Here is a 17,977-nt window from a genome sequence, read left to right as displayed (position 1 = left end):
AGTGCATTTCCTTAGGCCGTAGATGTATATGCTATTATGTGTTGCGTGAGCTCCTCATACGTTACACGCCACATCCACAGCCGACGTTTTTATCATCATTATCGTATAGTTACAGTTGCAGTTTGTCAAGTAGCGGTTTCATATTTATTATCGACCGAGTTCAGACTGTAGAGTGCAACTTGCACCGTCTATAAATGACTGACTACGCGACTACTCCAGACTCAATACTACGATATATTTTATATACATATATAATCGAGAGAGAGAGAGAGAAAGAGAGAGAAAATGTTCAGTCAAGTCTCGAGAGCTCCCTCGTGCTAATGAAAAGAGAATAAAAGAATAGCACGATTTCCACATCCCGAAGGCACCCATCGGGAATATAAATACATACACATATATAAACGAGTATAATATAGTATATATGTACGTAATGTTTAAACTTCCGCTATGTTTGCTAGGTTCTCTTAATTTTTTTCTTTCTTTTTTTTTTACTATTTTCGTTATAGGTGTGTGCTTATAGAAAGACAAACGGTGATTCTTGTCTTCCTCTAGTTTTATTCTAGGAAGAGTAACGGTATTTCGTTGTTAGAATCATTCGTCGTCGTTATGTGGTTTTCAGTGGCGAAGTCATGTACATAATATATATACTATAGCTAGTGAGCAGAGGTTCAACAATTTTTCTAATACACATATTGTTTAAGTGTATACAGCTGTCACATTTCAGACAACTTATCAATAACGGTAATATCATAGGCAATACCTGATGAACATGCATCTATGTATTACGCGCTACTCAACATTTCTTTTCATTTTTTATTATACGTTTATCTCTTTTGCTTTTCTCCGAAGCCCGATGAAACGACTGTTATCATAGCGATAATTATTACACCTGTTTAGTTCTTGGGGGTGTGTCTACGGTGCACTAACCGGTTGATCATGTTGCTCACCCATCAAAACTCGAGTGGCATTAAAGTTCCATCATTCCGCAAAAGTAATAGTCAAGTATCAATAAATAATATATTCGTTGAAGAAAAGTTTTCTACAACAGGTCACCTACGATGATGATAAATACTTTCTATTTGACACGATTTTTCCAACATTTCTTTTTGTTCATTTCATTTTTTTTCGAGGGTTAAATCGAAACAAAAATCGAAGGCTACTATAGTTTTTGAATTTTAGCGATTCGAATGTTCCAGCGAGTGGTTTCCGTGGTATCTTGAGCTCCGAAAACACTTAATTAGGCAACGACTAAGATCATAATCTGGGCATAGAGATTAAAAAGTCTCTTAAAGTTTTTCCAATTGTTCACGTGCATAGTGCAAAAAAAAAGGCGAACAAGTACGTGGAGTTATTTCGCATCGGATTCAATATAACGTCGCTGTACATACATACGTCAGGCTAGGTGTATGTATAGGAAAGGTACATAAAGGTAAAACCGACGTCGTCGTCGCCGCGACGCCAACCAGCTGTTTTTTACTTCAACCTGCAGTAACAGCACAAGCAGCCGACCAGCGGGGTTAGATAAAAGTAAGAATTCGCCGCCGTACGTTTTTTACGCTTTTCACCTGCTGCGCTACGCTCAGTTTATACGGTGTAAGTATAGTAAAGGTACCTGTAATATACCTATGTACACAGCGTACGTAAACTCTCTTTCTTGCGAGTACAGGGCAAGTCTCAAAAGCGGAGCGGAAATTCGGAATCTGGGTTAAACACACATCGTCATCGTAATCATCAGTCTCCTTGGCCTTTCTTCAGATTTTTTCATTTTGTTCTTATTTTTTATTTTCTCTCATTTTTCGGTTTTTTGCGCTTGTATAATAGTGACGTACACAAGCCCGGATTGTCGTAGAAATCGCGGCAGAAACTATTCTCTTACTTTCTTTTTATTTTTCATCGACCACGTGACCGTGATTTACCATAATCACGATAATCATCGCAGGATGCAGCGTGAAGAATGGGAGAATGAAAGAGAATATCATACGAGGGCGTGTCATCGTCGGTGAAGAAAATACTGAGAAATTCAATTCGAAAAATGGTGAAAAAAGATGTTTTTCCGCGCTACATTTTGCGTGAACGATCATGATTTCAATTTTGTTCTTCTGCTTTGCTCCGCTTTTTCCGAGAATGTAAAATTTAACGAAATCACGACAATGTAGATTATGAGGTAAAAAGTAGTTAGAATAAAAAAAAAAATAAAAAATTAGAGCGAACAGTCCGATTGAATTATGTAGTTCATACGGACCGAAATTCGCGATGACCACAGCGTTTAATAATCCGATCCACAAGACGAGGTCGAACCGGATGATGATTATTATATTCGCGCGCGGAACTTTGCAAAGGCGAGATAGAAGTTAAGAATTATTACGTATGACGTGCTGCAGAATCGGAGATAATAATAATATTAATAACAATGATGACCACGATCATTATAAATATACAAGGTAAGAACTGCAGAATTTTTGGAGTTCGATTCATAAACGAGTATTTATATAAGTGATTAAGCTCTTTTTTAATCAGGACATGATACTCATATACATTGTAGGTAGCGATCATAGGGGAAAGAGTTGAAATAAAATAAAAAAAATCTATATATCATGCATCAACAGAAACAACTAGAGAGTAGGGAAAAAAGAACCGAGAGGGATCCAAAGAAGAAATAAATAAATAAAAATTAGTCAACGAATGACGTCACACGCGACCACGTCCCAGCGGTATATTACGTCATTTCTCGTTTATAGTCAGTGTCAAGCGTCGCTATCTCCAACTTCTCGAGTAAAGAATTGAAAATTAAAAATAATAATTACCATTATTATGTTCACAATACATGGTCGTGTAAAAAATGCATCCGATAATCTTCTTAATAAGATAACTTGTCATTATACCTGCGCTGTAATTTTTTTTGTTTTTTTATCCATCGATGGCGGCGATATCTAGTTGCGTTAATACGTATACATACATACATATTATACCATATACATGTACTCAATACAGGTATAATACTGATAAAAGAAAAAGTAGTAATGACTCGTTAATCCGCAGTTTGCCTCTCTTCTCACTACACTTATTTTGCAGTACCAAGTGCTCGAGAAAGTTCGCCTTGAAACTATTGTAATACTGTGTGTAAATTTTCAAGTTTTACGTTTAGTTATACACGTTAAGCTATTTACAAATGTTATACTGCAAGCTTACGTAAGTATATAACTTGAAGTCAGCGTCTCACGATCAGTCGGTATTCGTAGAAATTTGAAAAAGAAAGAAGCAACTGTGACAAAAATTATCATAAAGATATAAAATAAATTTATTATTATATATGAAATACTCTTGATTGTGATTTCAATTTAATACAATATTACCTTCCATTCCTAACTTGCCCTCAACATTTTGAGTAATGATAACTGGAAATTTACGAAAATTAAATGTAATCAATGTTATTTTCATATGTATAGTTGTTCAGATGTGTGAAAAAACGTATTTTTTTCAACCCTATTAATTTCGCTAGTTTCGCGCTGCACGAGTAAGTATTGAAATATTCTTCGCCGTATCGAATCGATTATACACACAATCAACTGATCATTCGAATCGGCATTTAAAATAGAATGAATAAAATAAATTATGAAACACACTGGAAGGAAGAGAAAAAGAAAAACTATACACATACATATAATCGACGCATCGTACTACAAAAACCGTTAGAAAAGCACGTGCCTTCGATGTTATATTATACCTATATATTCATACCTATAATGCCTAATGATGTAGTTTAAATGTCGCATACATTAAAGTATCATCGAACGCGCGCACGATCTTCATTTAAAATAGTTGAAAATAAATGATGAGGAAAAAAACAACTATAGATAAAAAAAGCCTAATTCCTTCACTACACATATGCGTTATGTATATATATATTATAATGACAGTAATTAGAGTCTGTTCGTAGCTATACCTATGGTTGATTATAGAGAACTCACCTTATCGCGTCAAAACTCCTGACCCCGTGCACCCTGGAACAAATATTAAGAACTTTAAATAACGATACACATATTTATATATTCATTATCGAATAAGCTATTATAATTGACCCCATTAATTAATTATTAAACTGATTCGGTTGGTTATTATTAACAATAACAATAATAATGATAATGATATAGAAAAATAAATAATAGATTAGGTGAAATTAAACAACGGAGCGTGAAAAATAGAGCGCATATCGAACATAACTATATGCGAATCAGCTGATTGTGAGAGTTTCTAACTGCACAATAATGATTATTATAATAATAACAATGATAATAATAATAGTAATGATATTGTATAGGTATAATTAAAACGATAGAGAATTTAATGAGCCTGATTCACATGCACAAGATATACATGGTGTATACATTCGTAAAATACAAAAAGGGAAAGAGAAGAAAAAAATACTCGTTCTTCATATTTCACGGCAAAAATATTCTTCGCAACAATATTATCAATCAAAATTCGAATCGAGATTTATCGTTCAACGAATCCGAACGAACGATAAATTGAATTATATTAAAAAATTTATTCGTATAGGAAAAATTATTTTGCAAATTGACGTAAAAAATATTCCCCTAAAAAAATATATACTATGAACGGATAGACAAAAAATTAAATAGAGAAAAACGACTTCGAGAATTAAAAATTGGAAGAACAAAGAGAAGAATATAGAGGCATCAATATTTAAACAGGTGCTGAGTTATTTATTCGTGTAGGGAAGTGCGTGCGAAAATTTGAAACGGAAGTAGGAAGTAGCGGTGTGTTACGAGGAGGATTGTGCAGTTCACCCTGCGATTAGGATTTCCGGTGTTGTACCTAAAAGTGCAGCAGCAAAGTTTCAACACAAAACCAACGAAATATAATATTCCGCGTGGGGTGAAACGGAATACCTATATATCTACACAATAGGGGTTGAATTTTCAACCCGCTAGCTGCACGCAATGCAAGCGCACGTAGATTACCTTACACGTTCTATTCCGTGAACTAGAAATGTCGAAAAAACCCCCGCGAAAAACTTCCAGTTAAAAAAAGTGTGCGATGTTATCCGTTGTTCCACCTTCGCCCAAGCATGTCATTTGGTTTTGTTTTGTTTTTCTTTTTCCGGCGAAAGGGGCGACGAAAAAGTAAAAAATTTGGCAAAAAGTAAAAAAGGGGGCGTGGTCTCACGATATAATGTGCATTACGTTGGCCCCTGTTATGGATATAATAATATGTATGTATATATATATATACATACGAGGGGTACAAAACACGATCGACACGAAATGTCAATGACCCCCCCCTTCCCCCGACAGACACGTGCCGTACAGTCAGACAGCCCTTTCTATTTTCTCTCTTTGAATATCTCTCTCTCTCTCTCTTTCTATCTCTGACTACATTTCTTTTTTCTACTTCTTTATTTTCACTACCCTGACCGCCGCCCTTAGCTTCAATATGCCGCGACGTTCGGATTGTCAAGCTTTTAAAAATGCAGCAGGAGAAAAAAAAATAGACACGTGACTAACGACTCGAGTAAAACTATATCTGCACGCGCTAGTCACAAATTTAACGATTTAACTTGGCAATAATTTGAGAATTCAGTGGAAATCTGTGAGTAGAAAATTAGAATGTCTAGACGTATGTCTTAATTTTTTTTTTTTTGTACAGAAAATATTTCGTCGAGTATAACACGTAATGTAAAAAGAATAAATAATACGTACCGATCGGTACAAATTTAATTTCTGTAAGTTTTTCTAATCATTTCCAAGATATTGAATAAACCTATAACCGAGTGATAAAGAAAAGTACATATTTATACATAGCAAATAATACAATAAACATATAAACGTACAGCAGTGGAGTGAAAATTTATCAAAATGTAAACCGATAACACGATGACTCTGCTTTGACTTCTTTGAAATTATAATCCGATGCCAAGATCCGATTATTACAAATGCGTCATATTTTATGTGCACAGTCACAAGGTATGTATCTGAAACTAGGTATACATATAAGTGTTTACTACCACAGAGAGAAAAGATTACCATCATCACCACCAACGTTCGAAAATAAATTTCTTTCACAATTTTCAAACCCAACGCGATCTCAATTCCCGAGATAATATAAAATATAAACGATTCACCGATATCATTCAGATAGTAATAACTCGGTAATTAAAAAAAAAATCTCGATTTTTAACGAATTCTTTAGACAAAGCTCCTTATTCATTCGTTCGTTCCTTCCTTCATTCATGTATTCTTATGATGATGATTGAAATGCACGAGTGGAGAATTTTGTATATCAATATTAACAAATGAGTGGAAGGAAAGAAAAAAAATTATACCGTTCTCAGACTTCGATAAGCAATGGTGATAAAATAATGCCGCCGACGACGAGATGGGTATATATGTATAGGTTACATGAATTGATGGTTGAAAAGAGACAGTAGAATCATTGACTCGTACACAATTTCCGACCGACTTTAAGACGGTCTTCGTTGGTCCCCGATTTGTGTATGGTTCAAAAAATATCTTTGGGCTCAAATTTCTAGGGTTTTATAGAACGAAAAAAAACTAGATATTATTTAAAGAGACGTATACAATTTTTTTTCTTTTATCCCAATAGGTATACAACCAACCGCCACTTCCTTCCGTCTACTCGGATTACGATTTATAGAACACATTCCCCGGTCGATACATAGATAATTGATACACGAATTTTTTGTAATAAAAAGGAAGATTACAGCCTTAGCCAAAAGTATTAGACAGCCTTGTAATTTTACAAGTTAATTAATTATTTAATAATTAATTATAGTTGATGACAATGTTGCCTTGTTACGTTGATACATTTTTTTTCTATCGAGCTTGCGCTGATTCCGCGATATCGATAATTTTATAAGGTGACTAATACCTTTGGCCAAGGCTGTATATAACAGTATATTATGCTGTAACATAAATTTTTTTTCTGCTATGTTTTAATTAGTCGCGTCGAATTTTTGATTTTCTTCAACGGCCATTGGCCGACTCGGATTGTCGATGAACATCATCACGATTATTTCCGTACCGACATCACTAGCGATACATACATTTATATATCTAGAAGAAGACAGACTCAACCTTGCATGGTTTTTGGCGAATCGCCAAATATCGTATCCCCGATTACATAGTTAATATACACTACTAACAACGTGCACGCTGCGAACCCAAATTTTAATAACGGTAATAATAATAATAAGAACGTAAGACGTTCAAAGTTAGGAACTACATCCTAATCAAAATCATTTCCTTCGACACGATGCGTGGATATATTTTTCTTTACTTTCGTCTCCTCACGTAATGAACAATCGATAATAATTATACGAGGAATTCGTCGTCTCCGAATCCGGAGTGGCGCCGGTGACAATAAGTTGAATAGAATTATTAAGCTGCAGTATAATGTATCGAAAACGGAGATTATTATAATTACAAATTATCGCAAACAAACTGCATAATGTGTCCTGTAGTTAATTTAACATAACACTTGGATGTATTTGAATAAAATAAAATATAAAACGCGATGTGAGCTCTGACAACTAGAAAAAAAAAAAAAAAAAAAAAAAAACGGAAAAAAGAACAGAAATAAAAATCGTGGACAACGGTTCAAAGATGACGTCATCGTAGAAGCGGCAATTAACCTCGAACTCGTACCGCAAGACCGGATGCAACCCACCCCCCCACAACGGCGATCATCTCCGTGGATAATATATGCGTTATATATATTTAAACCTACATTGTTCACTTATCTAGGTGGCAAATAGGTACATGCGTGTACATAGGAATACGTAATCTATTCTAGGAACTGAATTAACGAGTTTCAACAATTATGATTACCTATGCATGCTATTCGTTACATACAGAGCTGTAAAATCGACCTTACGCAACGTCAAGAAAAAAAGCTCAAAAAATGTGTTCACCTGTAATGATCCTTAAATAGGTAGGACAAGGTAGGAAATAAAGTTTACTACTATCTGCATATAGATAGACGCGTACGTGGAGAGTATCGACCAATGCGGATGTGAAAAGCATTTTACTTTTGGTTCTTTTTTCTTCAGTTTTCTTTTATTTCATTCTCTTTTTCATATGGCTAGGCGCTATGTGTATTCTCATTCCATTTGGCGGAAAACGCGCTTGCGTAAAACGTGCGTGAGAAGATATAATAATAAAATACACCAAATTCCTTAGACTACTCGTTTCGATCCACATGAATAGATTCGAGTATTATGAATTAGATAAATAACTGGAAAAATATATATCATGTGGTCCATGTCCTTGGTGAGAAATGTTTGTAAAAAATGGAAGTGTTCCGGGATTTGTTGAATCTTGCGTGAATTTCTCGAATACTTCCAAGGGTACGCGAGTACAAATGTTTTTAACCCGAAAGGATATTCGCACCCTAATTATATCACGATAGTTGCGTCAACGTCGAGGTTAACGTTGTGAACTTGAACCTCGTAAATTTATTCAAATATCTATATTTGAACACTCTACTTTACGATCAACGAGTGAATCCTAATTTCCAAATAGCTGATTTCCGAATATAGGCTAGAGCAAGGAAACCTTATAGAAAGCAGAAAAAAGATAGGTGCTTATACTTACAAGTATAAAAGTCGTTATCTGATTGTGACTAACTATACGTTCCGAGTGTGTATTTAGGATCTGTGTACGTATAATCTTTATCGATAAGGAATATATGAGGACAATTTTGTAAGTGAATGTGAATATACCTAAGTACGTTAAAAACCGAACACACCTATTCTTCGACTCTGAGCGGTACGGCACACATATTCTAGTGGAATATCGATGAAATATAAAGCGACGAGTACGACGACGCTAATTCCAATTTCCAGGGGTCGTTTCGTCGAGGGCTCGAGAATTCGCAGATTTCGAACGAATCGATCCATCGAACTCCAGTAAAACGCGAAAATCGATCGTCAATGGATTCAGTAAGTCAAAATTGTTGAAAAAACCGATATAGTAGTTTTGATTTCGCCAATTATTATGTAAAACTGAGTGAACGAAAACAAGAAAAAAAAAACTAAGTGGATAACAATCAAGGGACAAAGAAAGCAACACACCTCAATCTCATCTAACTGCTTACTTCCATGTCTGACGACGATCTGAGTTCTCAGATTTGGTCCTCAACGATCTATCTATTCATCGATTGCGTTATATCATCGTATAAATAACGAAGGATTCTGTTGAAAAATTGGTCTTCTTTATGGGTGAAAATAATAATAAAAATTCAGACTTACGTGTGTTAGGGAGAAAAAGAGAGGAACTAATTTTGTGCGTTGATTTTGAAGTTGGTTAGGTGCTCTCGAGCTGATCTCTGATTATCCAAACAACAATCGATCACGTAATACAAAAACTTTAATTGAACTTTTGTTTTTATCGTTTCAATCAACCGTTCTTGACTGGGCTTCAAATCCAGTACAATTCAACCCACACTATTTAAATCACAAATCATATTCCAAAAATAGTGTTTAAAATTTTTATTATAATTTCAATAACCATTCTCACATCATCGTTATTCTATTTTACAATCCTGGAATAAAATATCGTGAAACCCCCACCAACTATTATGAAAATCAAACAGCACAAAACGTCGTCAAATGGAAAAATCGAACAAATATTCGATGCTCGCACCGAGCAATCCCGACGCGATTTGAGATCGTCGAACAAGTCTTCCCGTCTGGAAGTCCGACTGACCAATAGGAACAGGGAAGGGGAGGAAAGGGGAAGAACAAAAAGTGGGAGGAAGGGGAGAAGTACGCTCGATGGAGCAGCTAGGGGTGGGGCGCGCGTAAAACGTACAAGACTCCAACAGTTTTCGTCGGCAAAATGAATATTCTCAAATGTCACAGTCACTATTTAAGAAACTAAGAAAAATGGAATTTGAAGCAGTTTAACTCTCATGACCTACGATTCTCAACGGTCTATAGAAATCGAAGAATCAAATCTCCGATTCGGTTTTTTTTTTTATTGTAAATTGGTATGAGGATCCCGCAAACGCCGACAGCGGCAAATGGCCGTCGGTTTTTGTTTGTCAACCGGAATATTATTTCAATGAAGAGGATTTCTGCTTTACGGACATGTTTTCGGAATCAAAGGCCTTTCAAACTCACAACCATTTCGCAAATATTTCTTTCAAAGATCACGACAATGCACAAAATGTCGCTTCAACGAGACGGAGAAGTGGCTTACATAGCCTATATTGTAACGAGACACACCCCTGATAGGTGGCTCTAATTTATTTTGTGATATTTAGCGGATGTTGGGCAGATTTTTTGGGGAATAATTTAATGAAAAATGTAAGCATAATATGAACGTGTTATTGTATGCAAATTAGACTCACGTGTCGCTCTTTATCCGGCGAATAAACGAAGACGGTAAACTTCTTCGTAATCAGTTTTTTCACAACTCGCGACTTTGGTAAGCGCTGCCTGCCGCAAGCTGGATCTTCCAAAGAACGGACGCACTCCCTCAGCGCGTGTAAAATGTCAACCGTCAATCTCACGACAAACGCCGCATTATTGTAAAACGAATTTATGAAACTAAAAGACCGCCAACGAAGCGAACATAACTCAGATTTTACTTATAAATATTTACGCGCTCTCGAAATTCACGCACACTTTTTTAGCGAAACATTTGACTTCATTTATTCGCCGATTAAAGCACTATTACTATGAGAATGCCGTATTTCGTATCGTACGGTACGCTACTCGCTACTAGTCGAAAACCCATGTAGGTTCTCTCGCACCGGAAGTACGGATGGGTCGCGAGAGAATTGTGAACGAGCCTTCAGACGTGTACTTGTTTTGTTCATAGGTTTTGTTTTCAATAGTTTATACAATTCCGGCGTTCTAATTGGACGAGCACGCTACAGCAATATTTTTGGAAGTTCATTACAAATTTGTCACCCTCGAAAAACAATTCTGAAGTGCTGGTTTGTGCTGCACCACGGACTTATTGCTCTTTAGAACGATGTAGTAGTAAGACCTGCACCGCTCGTTGAAGTCTAACCTGGTTTGATGTCATTCGACGTTCAACAACGTCACAAATTTGTGGAACCGAAATCGCTGCCGAAAAGTAATACTACCGGATTACTCGGCCAACGATCGACCGTATCCAAGCCCTAAAGGTCCTTCATTTTCGAATTTCTGGAAAACAGAAAAATACTCAACAGAATAAGATTATATCATTTGTTCTTTCCCAATAGCTTACTGATCTCTACAGTTTAACCGTTGAGTGTAGATAGGGTTTAACTACGAGTTTTTTTATTCATTTTCAGGCTTATAATGGGTCGCAGCAGGACTCCATCTCCTGGAAGACGTAGAGATCGGTCTCGTGAAAGGGAAAGGGAACGTGACAGGCGCAGGAGGCGATCCCGAGAACGGAGACGCAGGTAATTAATCAACTCATCATTATATAATATACATGCAATAGATAATGCAACGAATTGATTGAGAAACTTCGATGCTAAGCAAATTTTCTTCTACAGGTCAGTAGATCGGGACAGAGGCAAGTCTCGAGAACGTGATAGAGAGCGCGAGAGAGATCGTGAGAGACATAGGAGATCATACAGCAAATCAAGATCCAGGGAACGAGAAAGGCCAAAACCTAAATTCAAGCCTCCAACTGCTGAGCGGCCTGTTATAACAGGTGAGCAAATATGTCAAATCAAAAAGTTCATGATTTTCAAGAATGCGACTGTTTCAGAGGCGGATCTACAGGGAAAGACTCCAGAGGAACAAGATATGATGCACCTGATGGGATTCTGCGGTTTTGATACAACAAAGGGCAAGAAAGTTGAGGGCAATGATATTGGAGCAGTCCATGTTATCCTAAAACGAAAGTACCGTCAGTACATGAATCGGAAAGGAGGTTTCAATAGACCACTGGATTTTGTTGCCTGATTCTGGCCAAGTCCTCATAACCAGAAAGAATATCAGATGACAATTCGATTATTTGTATAATGAAACAGAGTTTCATTTCCTACTTTTATTGTATAAAAATGTTAGTCTTAGAATTTATAATCATAATCAACAAACTGACATCTTTTCTCTTTCTTAACATATCAAAAATATAGTTTACAAATTCTACACTTCTTATAGTTACTTTTTTACTTTTGTGACTGAGACGCCTTTTTTTTCTTCTTTGATGGTGGAGGAGAAGTGTCAAGATCTACCTCTGTGTTGTTCGGCAAATCCCCCGTGTTTGGTAGGTCAAGGTGTGAACTTTGAGTATCCAGCATACTGACATCTAATGCTTCTAAACCTTTCATGAGGGCTGGATTTTTTATTCTGAAATCTCGAGTGATACTGTATTGGACGTATTCCTCCAGAGGAATCTGGAAAATTTCAATTACCAGATTAGCTTAGAGCCCTATGGTAGCCATGTCCATAGCCCTAGGGTTTCCGACCTTAGTTTTTTTACCCAGTAATAAAATATGTTTTCCAAACTGTTCGATTTCGTAAATGACCTTTGGGATGATCTTAGTTTCCTTCAATACTTTGCTCCTTTGTGCATAGGCGTCTACGATCTTTGTTTTGGACTTCGTTTTCTGGTTCTCTTCAATGTGCGTTATAAAGTTATACAAAGTTTTGGCGAGCGACTTGCCAGCCAATTTTACCACAGGAATAAATCTGACAGCTTGAAAGACTGGGTTTTGAGCAGTTGACTTGTTGTAGAAATATTTGGTGAACATGCTCAGTGTGCTATACAAATTTTGGAGGTTCTTGAAGACGGCTTCAGCGTTTGGACCGGGATGTACTGCGACATTAGTCAATGTTTCCAAAGTTTTTGCTATTAGATATAACTGGTAACCCAGCTGACGTTCCTTTTCTTTCAGAACTTCTCTACCTAATAGATTTTAAGGAAGAAAAAAACACTCATTATACCAATCAAGAATTCATAGAATGTACTTAGAAAAATCAGTTACACACGTTCTTGTAGATCCATTCCTGGCATCGTAGATAGCATATGTTCTGCTTTTAGTCTACCCAGAAACCAGGAGGCATCGTCTAGTTTGTGTTTCAGTGTGGTACAAATAACTGAATGTATTTGTAGCCCAGAGAGTTCGTTAATAACTTTATACGGATTTTCAATAGGCACTTCCTCCTACAAAATTCAAGTAAATTAAGATTCAAAAGATGGCAAAAGTAGTTGATCAATCTTTAAATTGAGCTAACCTCCATCACCATGCCCAACGTCTGGCACAGTTGACTAACAATCTTGTCAATGCTCTCTCCGTAGTCCAATGTATATTCCTCAACTTTTAGGATTAACTGAATTATTGCAACGGCCAAGCTACCTTCCATCTCCTGATTTGTCGCCAATTCATGTAGCCACTTGAGTATCTAACAAAGGTGATGATTGTGTAATTGAAAAACAAGAATGAGTAACAAGAATAACTAGTTGTGAATTATCCACTTCTAATCACCTCTTGGATGTTGTCACTGGTGGACGGCAATTTGAGAATAAGTGGAGACAGCGTCGACATCAATGTCAAGGAGATTTTTTTCGAGATAACTTCGTCATTCTCGTCTTCGTCAAGAGTTGATATCAGAAGATCTTTCAGCAAAGATATCATATTCATCAGTTGTCCCTCAAATGCCATATTCGGATTTACGTTCCCTGATGGTTAAGAGTAAATGATATTTATTTTACAAGACTGGAGAGTCTGGAATAGCAGCCGAGCAAAAGTGACCGAATTTACCTGCTTTAGTTAAAAAGTGAACTAATTCTCCAGGGAAAGTACTGCAGGCCAGATCGCACAATTCTTTGAAACACTCTACACCAAGAACCGCGGTTTGTCGGTCAAAACTACGGATCTCGTCAAACTTTGACAAAACTCTCGTATATAGGATTCTAAATGGATAAAATCATAAGCAAACTTTAGAGATTGGAGGGATGTACAATTCAATATTCTACTACTTACTGGCCTATTTCAAAGCATTTGATTATATCTTGATTCAGGTGTTTTTGGACATCATTGTTCTTCAACTGCTTGGTACGTTGAATGAGTTGAATACACGTTTGGAGAATATAGCAGTGAAATAGTTCTTTTTCTCGTAATTCTGCCGCTTCTTCTCTAGACGACCAGGGTACAGCTTCACTGTAGAAAGAGCAGTTATTGCTAGTTCAAATCTTGATGAAAGAAAACAAGTGAATAATTCTAGCCAAGCACTTACGAGTATAATAGAGAAACAACTTTGGATATCGTGTCCAAGTCCAAAATTGTGGGCGACAGTTTGAGCGTGTGAGCCCGACCAGGCTTTTTAAATGTAGCATCGGTGACATCTTTATCTTTTTTCTTTTTTCCTTCACCTTTTTTTGCTTTACCCATTGGCTGGAAGAAGTATGCAAGTGAAATTTTCAGTTTGAGGATTGAACTTTGACTTCTGTACTATCTTTTTTACCTTGGTGCGTGCAATCAATCGATTGTAACCCTCGAATAGTAAATAGACCTTGTGAGCTGGGTTGACAGACTCTTTGGTCCAGGTCACAATTCTGTACGCTATCAGAGCCTCGTATACCGTAATCATTTGCTTCAAGTTATGCAATTTTTCCTGAGATTCTGGAACGTTGTCTAACAAATCTGAACAATCCTCCTGTAATTTTCAGTAATGTTTGAGATTTGGAATCTAACGTGAACTATATCATATATTTCACTTACCAGCTGAAAATGATGCAATTCCGATTTGGCCATTCTGTTACATAATGACTCAAGTATGAATCCGAGATTTTCGACATCAGAAGAATCCTCGGACGCTGATTTAACATATATCTTTTGCATGGTCAAAATCAAGTTACCTATTGGCTCCTGCAGCACGGACTCAGCACCTCGAATTGTGGTGCATTTTTCCAGCTTCAATGGTGGTAGAATATTCTGATCTGGTTCATAGTAGCATTTGAAATGTTCGAGTAGCATATCGATTAGATAAGTTGATAGTTCAGGATTCATTTGAATTACATTAGCCAGGCCTGGAAATTGTTACACACACGATGATTATTTCACTTGCATAACTTTTCTAGTTTGGAAACTCACCATCATATAAGCAAAGTTTCACTTCGGCTTGTTGAGTGAAACATCTCTTTAGAATTCCCAAAACTTCGTAACATAAGACGGCGTTAAGCTCAGGATTTGTCTCTGCTCTTCTCCCATGATTCTCAAGACTCGCCTGCCATTTTGAACACAAGCAAGAAAAACTTACAATTAGCTAATTTTCTACTTCAAAATTTGCAGGCAAATTGATAAGCTCAGTGATAATACCTGCGTGTAACTGGATGAGCTGGAAGTAGCATAGTTGGCAGATTGACTGAGCGCCCCAAGAGAATTTATCTTGAAGTTTTTTAGTAACTGAAGATATCCAATCACTGCCATTTCACGAGTCTCAGTTTTCCTAGAGTACAGCGCTTTTCGCAATACAATGCTAAGCGTGTCTCTGATTTCAGTCCGGAAGTGAACGATTGGAAGAATGGCAAATATAACTTGACTAGCTGCGTTTCCATTTATGACAGACAATTGTTCCACTAAAGATATAATCCAGCCTTGACATTCGAAAACTACCAGTGGTACTTTCTTGCAAATTTGCGCGAGGCAATCTGAAAGATACAGAAGTTTCATTCAATCAACAGTTTTCACCGTATTGATATGAAAATTTGACATATACAATACTTGTGTATTGTGTCACGCTGGCTCCTCCAGACATTATTTTATCATTCAGTGCTTGTAGAACGGTAGAGCCAATCTCTTGTCGTTTTTTAATAAGTTTTTGAATGATTCGATTTCCAATATCCCAAGCTGCTGACATATAACTCTCTTCCATCCACCTCACTCCAACTCCCATGAGCATAAACGCTAGGTCCACAAGTCCTTTTACGACCATATGTCGATCTTTAATACTGTAAACGATACTTTGACTGTAGAATTGAAACTTTGATGAAAGTGAGGGAAATATAATCCGATCGTACCTGTTCTCTATCACTGTAGCCAAGCTAGTTGATAAGCTGCAGTTTTTGTCAAGAACTTCTTTGAGCCAGGCACTGTGCTTTTGTCTCTCAGTGTCCCGTATTATTCTATTGACACCCAGCTTCAGTAGCTCTAGGGACTATAATGATATTTTCAGTCCATCAAAGATACATTAATTTTTAAGAAACTTGTAGCTACCATACTTACCTCCTCTTCAAATATGTCAGATACACTCAGTAACAACGTCATTACAAAAGGATCTAACACATACTCTGGAAGATTTGTAACTGCACGTAGTGCCTTCAAGTAGTCCTTCAGGCTGTTCTGATTCACCTTGGCAGCTTGCGATATATGATATAGAATTGTACTTTCTACTTCTTGTATATCTTTCAAGCTCAATGCCACTATAATTCCAAAAAACGGTTTGTATTAAAAAAACCAATACTCGAGCGCATACAATTCTGTGGGAAAATTTTGAATGTACCAATGTCCTCAGAAAACTCCTGTGAATCCTCATTTGCCACTTTTTCATATTGTTCCTTAAAATACTTGGAAAGAGCCACTATAACAATACCCGCATTTTGGTGGCGACATAATGCAAGTAGCTGATGTACGAGGGGCGGGAGCTCATTGGGCTCCATTTTTGATAGCCGGTTGCATAAAAGGCGTACAATTTTTCCATGCTCTTCTTTGGACATGGATATTTCCCTACGTAGTAAAGATGAGACACTTGAAGTGTTGTCATACATCAAAAATTGGAAAAAAAGTGATGTAGACTCACCTAAACATAGTTGTCAATGAAGGTAGAACTGCAGAATCCCATTGCCCTGAATACAATGCTTTTAGTACTAGTTCCTTGTAATCTTTGCCTGATATTTCGTTCCCGTTGTTGTTAACTACATTCCTGTCTTCAAGAACCTCTAGAAGCTGAGGAAGAATGTCTTTCCAACTGTGAAAAGCAAGAAGGCTCGGCAATTGTGAATATTTGAAGACAAATAGGCAATGAGACAATATTTAAGATTTCATACCTCATGAAGACATCATCGTTATCTATTATGCTTTGCTGACAGAACTCAACGAGTTTAATCAAGTGAGGCGATGAGTATTTAGAAAAGTCCATAACAATCCCACATATAATAGTATTAACGTCGGCATTGGTGATTTTGGCCGTTTTCAAAGCTACCAAAATTGCCTGTACTACACACAAACGCTTCGTCTGAGCCGTTGTACTGTTGAAACTTCCCAACAAATTCATCAGCAATTTTGGAGGATCTACATGATGGATCGCTGTGGTCACCACACCGCATAGCTGAAGAAATTAATTAACAATCAGCCTTCAGATTGAGGACTTGCTGCTTCGATACTCCATATTAATTTAAAGGACAGTATTGAAAATTGACCTCGTCTTCTTTGGTGTTGACTATCAATTCCTGCAATTGCTTATGATCCTCTTTATTTGCTAGTGCCTTAATATTAGCGTAGAGCCTCTGAACTTTCGCCTCCATTTTTCATTTGATAGTGGAGATGATGCATGAACCGTTTAAACCCGGCAACACCCGGCTTTTCTGACGATGGTTCATCAATTTAAACGGCACGCGACTTCGCTACATTCGACAATGATTTATTTAACGCACGATCGGGGGTTGCGCAGGAAATACGCACTAGTGGCCAAGAATTCGTTGATAGTGGCCTATTCTTCAACGTCGGTAGTGGGTACCGGAGATCGAGCTGCGATCAATGATCATACTGTTTAGAACCTCAAATTCTGGTAACCTGTAGATGTTAACATCTCGTTTATCATCAGTCAACGTCTGATGCATGCGTGCAATACAAAGTTGCATATAATCAGGCGCCAGAAGAGGATGCAGGGAAATGTATCCATTCATCTCAAATAAAAGATGAAATAAAATCAAAAGAACGTCGAAAGTAACGTAAGAAGATTCCACAGAAAGTTTGTTCCGCTACG

General features: G+C 36.9%; 3 protein-coding genes across 5 annotated transcripts in view; 1 reads left to right on the top strand and 2 right to left on the bottom strand.

Moving 5' to 3' along the window:
• Window positions 1–10,748, bottom strand: part of LOC105683071 (protein hu-li tai shao) — a 33,058-nt gene extending 22,310 nt beyond the window's left edge. Inside the window, exons 1-2 of one of the 2 annotated variants that reach the window (XM_012395387.3) lie at window positions 10,393–10,748; window positions 3,969–4,001 (exon numbers count right to left, since the gene is read on the bottom strand). The gene's annotated coding sequence lies outside the window, so the exon portion shown is untranslated. Of the gene's footprint in view, window positions 1–3,968; window positions 4,002–9,289; window positions 9,717–10,392 lie in introns of those variants that run through there. The other variant, XM_012395386.3, reaches the window with a different exon arrangement.
• Window positions 10,749–10,819: 71 nt separating this feature from the next.
• Window positions 10,820–12,139, top strand: LOC105683112 (U4/U6.U5 small nuclear ribonucleoprotein 27 kDa protein). Of its 2 annotated transcripts, none has more exons than XM_048651007.1 (4): window positions 10,820–11,126; window positions 11,329–11,442; window positions 11,539–11,699; window positions 11,757–12,139. In XM_048651007.1, the coding sequence occupies exons 2-4, from the start codon at window positions 11,336–11,338 to the stop codon at window positions 11,951–11,953; spliced, it is 465 nt and encodes a 154-aa protein (XP_048506964.1). In that variant the 5' UTR covers window positions 10,820–11,126; window positions 11,329–11,335; the 3' UTR covers window positions 11,954–12,139. The 2 variants fall into 2 exon arrangements, with proteins under 2 accessions (XP_048506964.1, XP_012250899.1); XM_012395476.3 differs by having other exon boundaries at window positions 10,823–11,178.
• On the bottom strand, window positions 11,979–17,657 carry LOC105683110 (Fanconi anemia group I protein). The gene is made up of 19 exons (XM_012395474.3): window positions 17,412–17,657; window positions 17,040–17,320; window positions 16,793–16,960; window positions 16,496–16,719; window positions 16,219–16,415; window positions 16,014–16,150; window positions 15,718–15,944; window positions 15,313–15,644; window positions 15,088–15,220; window positions 14,716–15,023; window positions 14,459–14,650; window positions 14,231–14,388; window positions 13,978–14,154; window positions 13,756–13,907; window positions 13,480–13,673; window positions 13,229–13,396; window positions 12,983–13,157; window positions 12,460–12,899; window positions 11,979–12,387 (listed from the first exon to the last, which is right to left on the bottom strand). The coding sequence occupies exons 1-19, from the start codon at window positions 17,514–17,516 to the stop codon at window positions 12,160–12,162; spliced, it is 3,996 nt and encodes a 1,331-aa protein (XP_012250897.2). The 5' UTR covers window positions 17,517–17,657; the 3' UTR covers window positions 11,979–12,159.
• Between the last annotated feature and the right edge of the window lie 320 nt (window positions 17,658–17,977).

The sequence above is a fragment of the Athalia rosae genome, chromosome 2, assembly GCF_917208135.1.
Source record: "Athalia rosae chromosome 2, iyAthRosa1.1, whole genome shotgun sequence".
Classification (NCBI taxonomy): domain Eukaryota; kingdom Metazoa; phylum Arthropoda; class Insecta; order Hymenoptera; family Athaliidae; genus Athalia; species Athalia rosae.
Note: the sequence above shows the minus strand (reverse complement) of the source record. Positions and strands in the feature narration are given on the sequence as shown.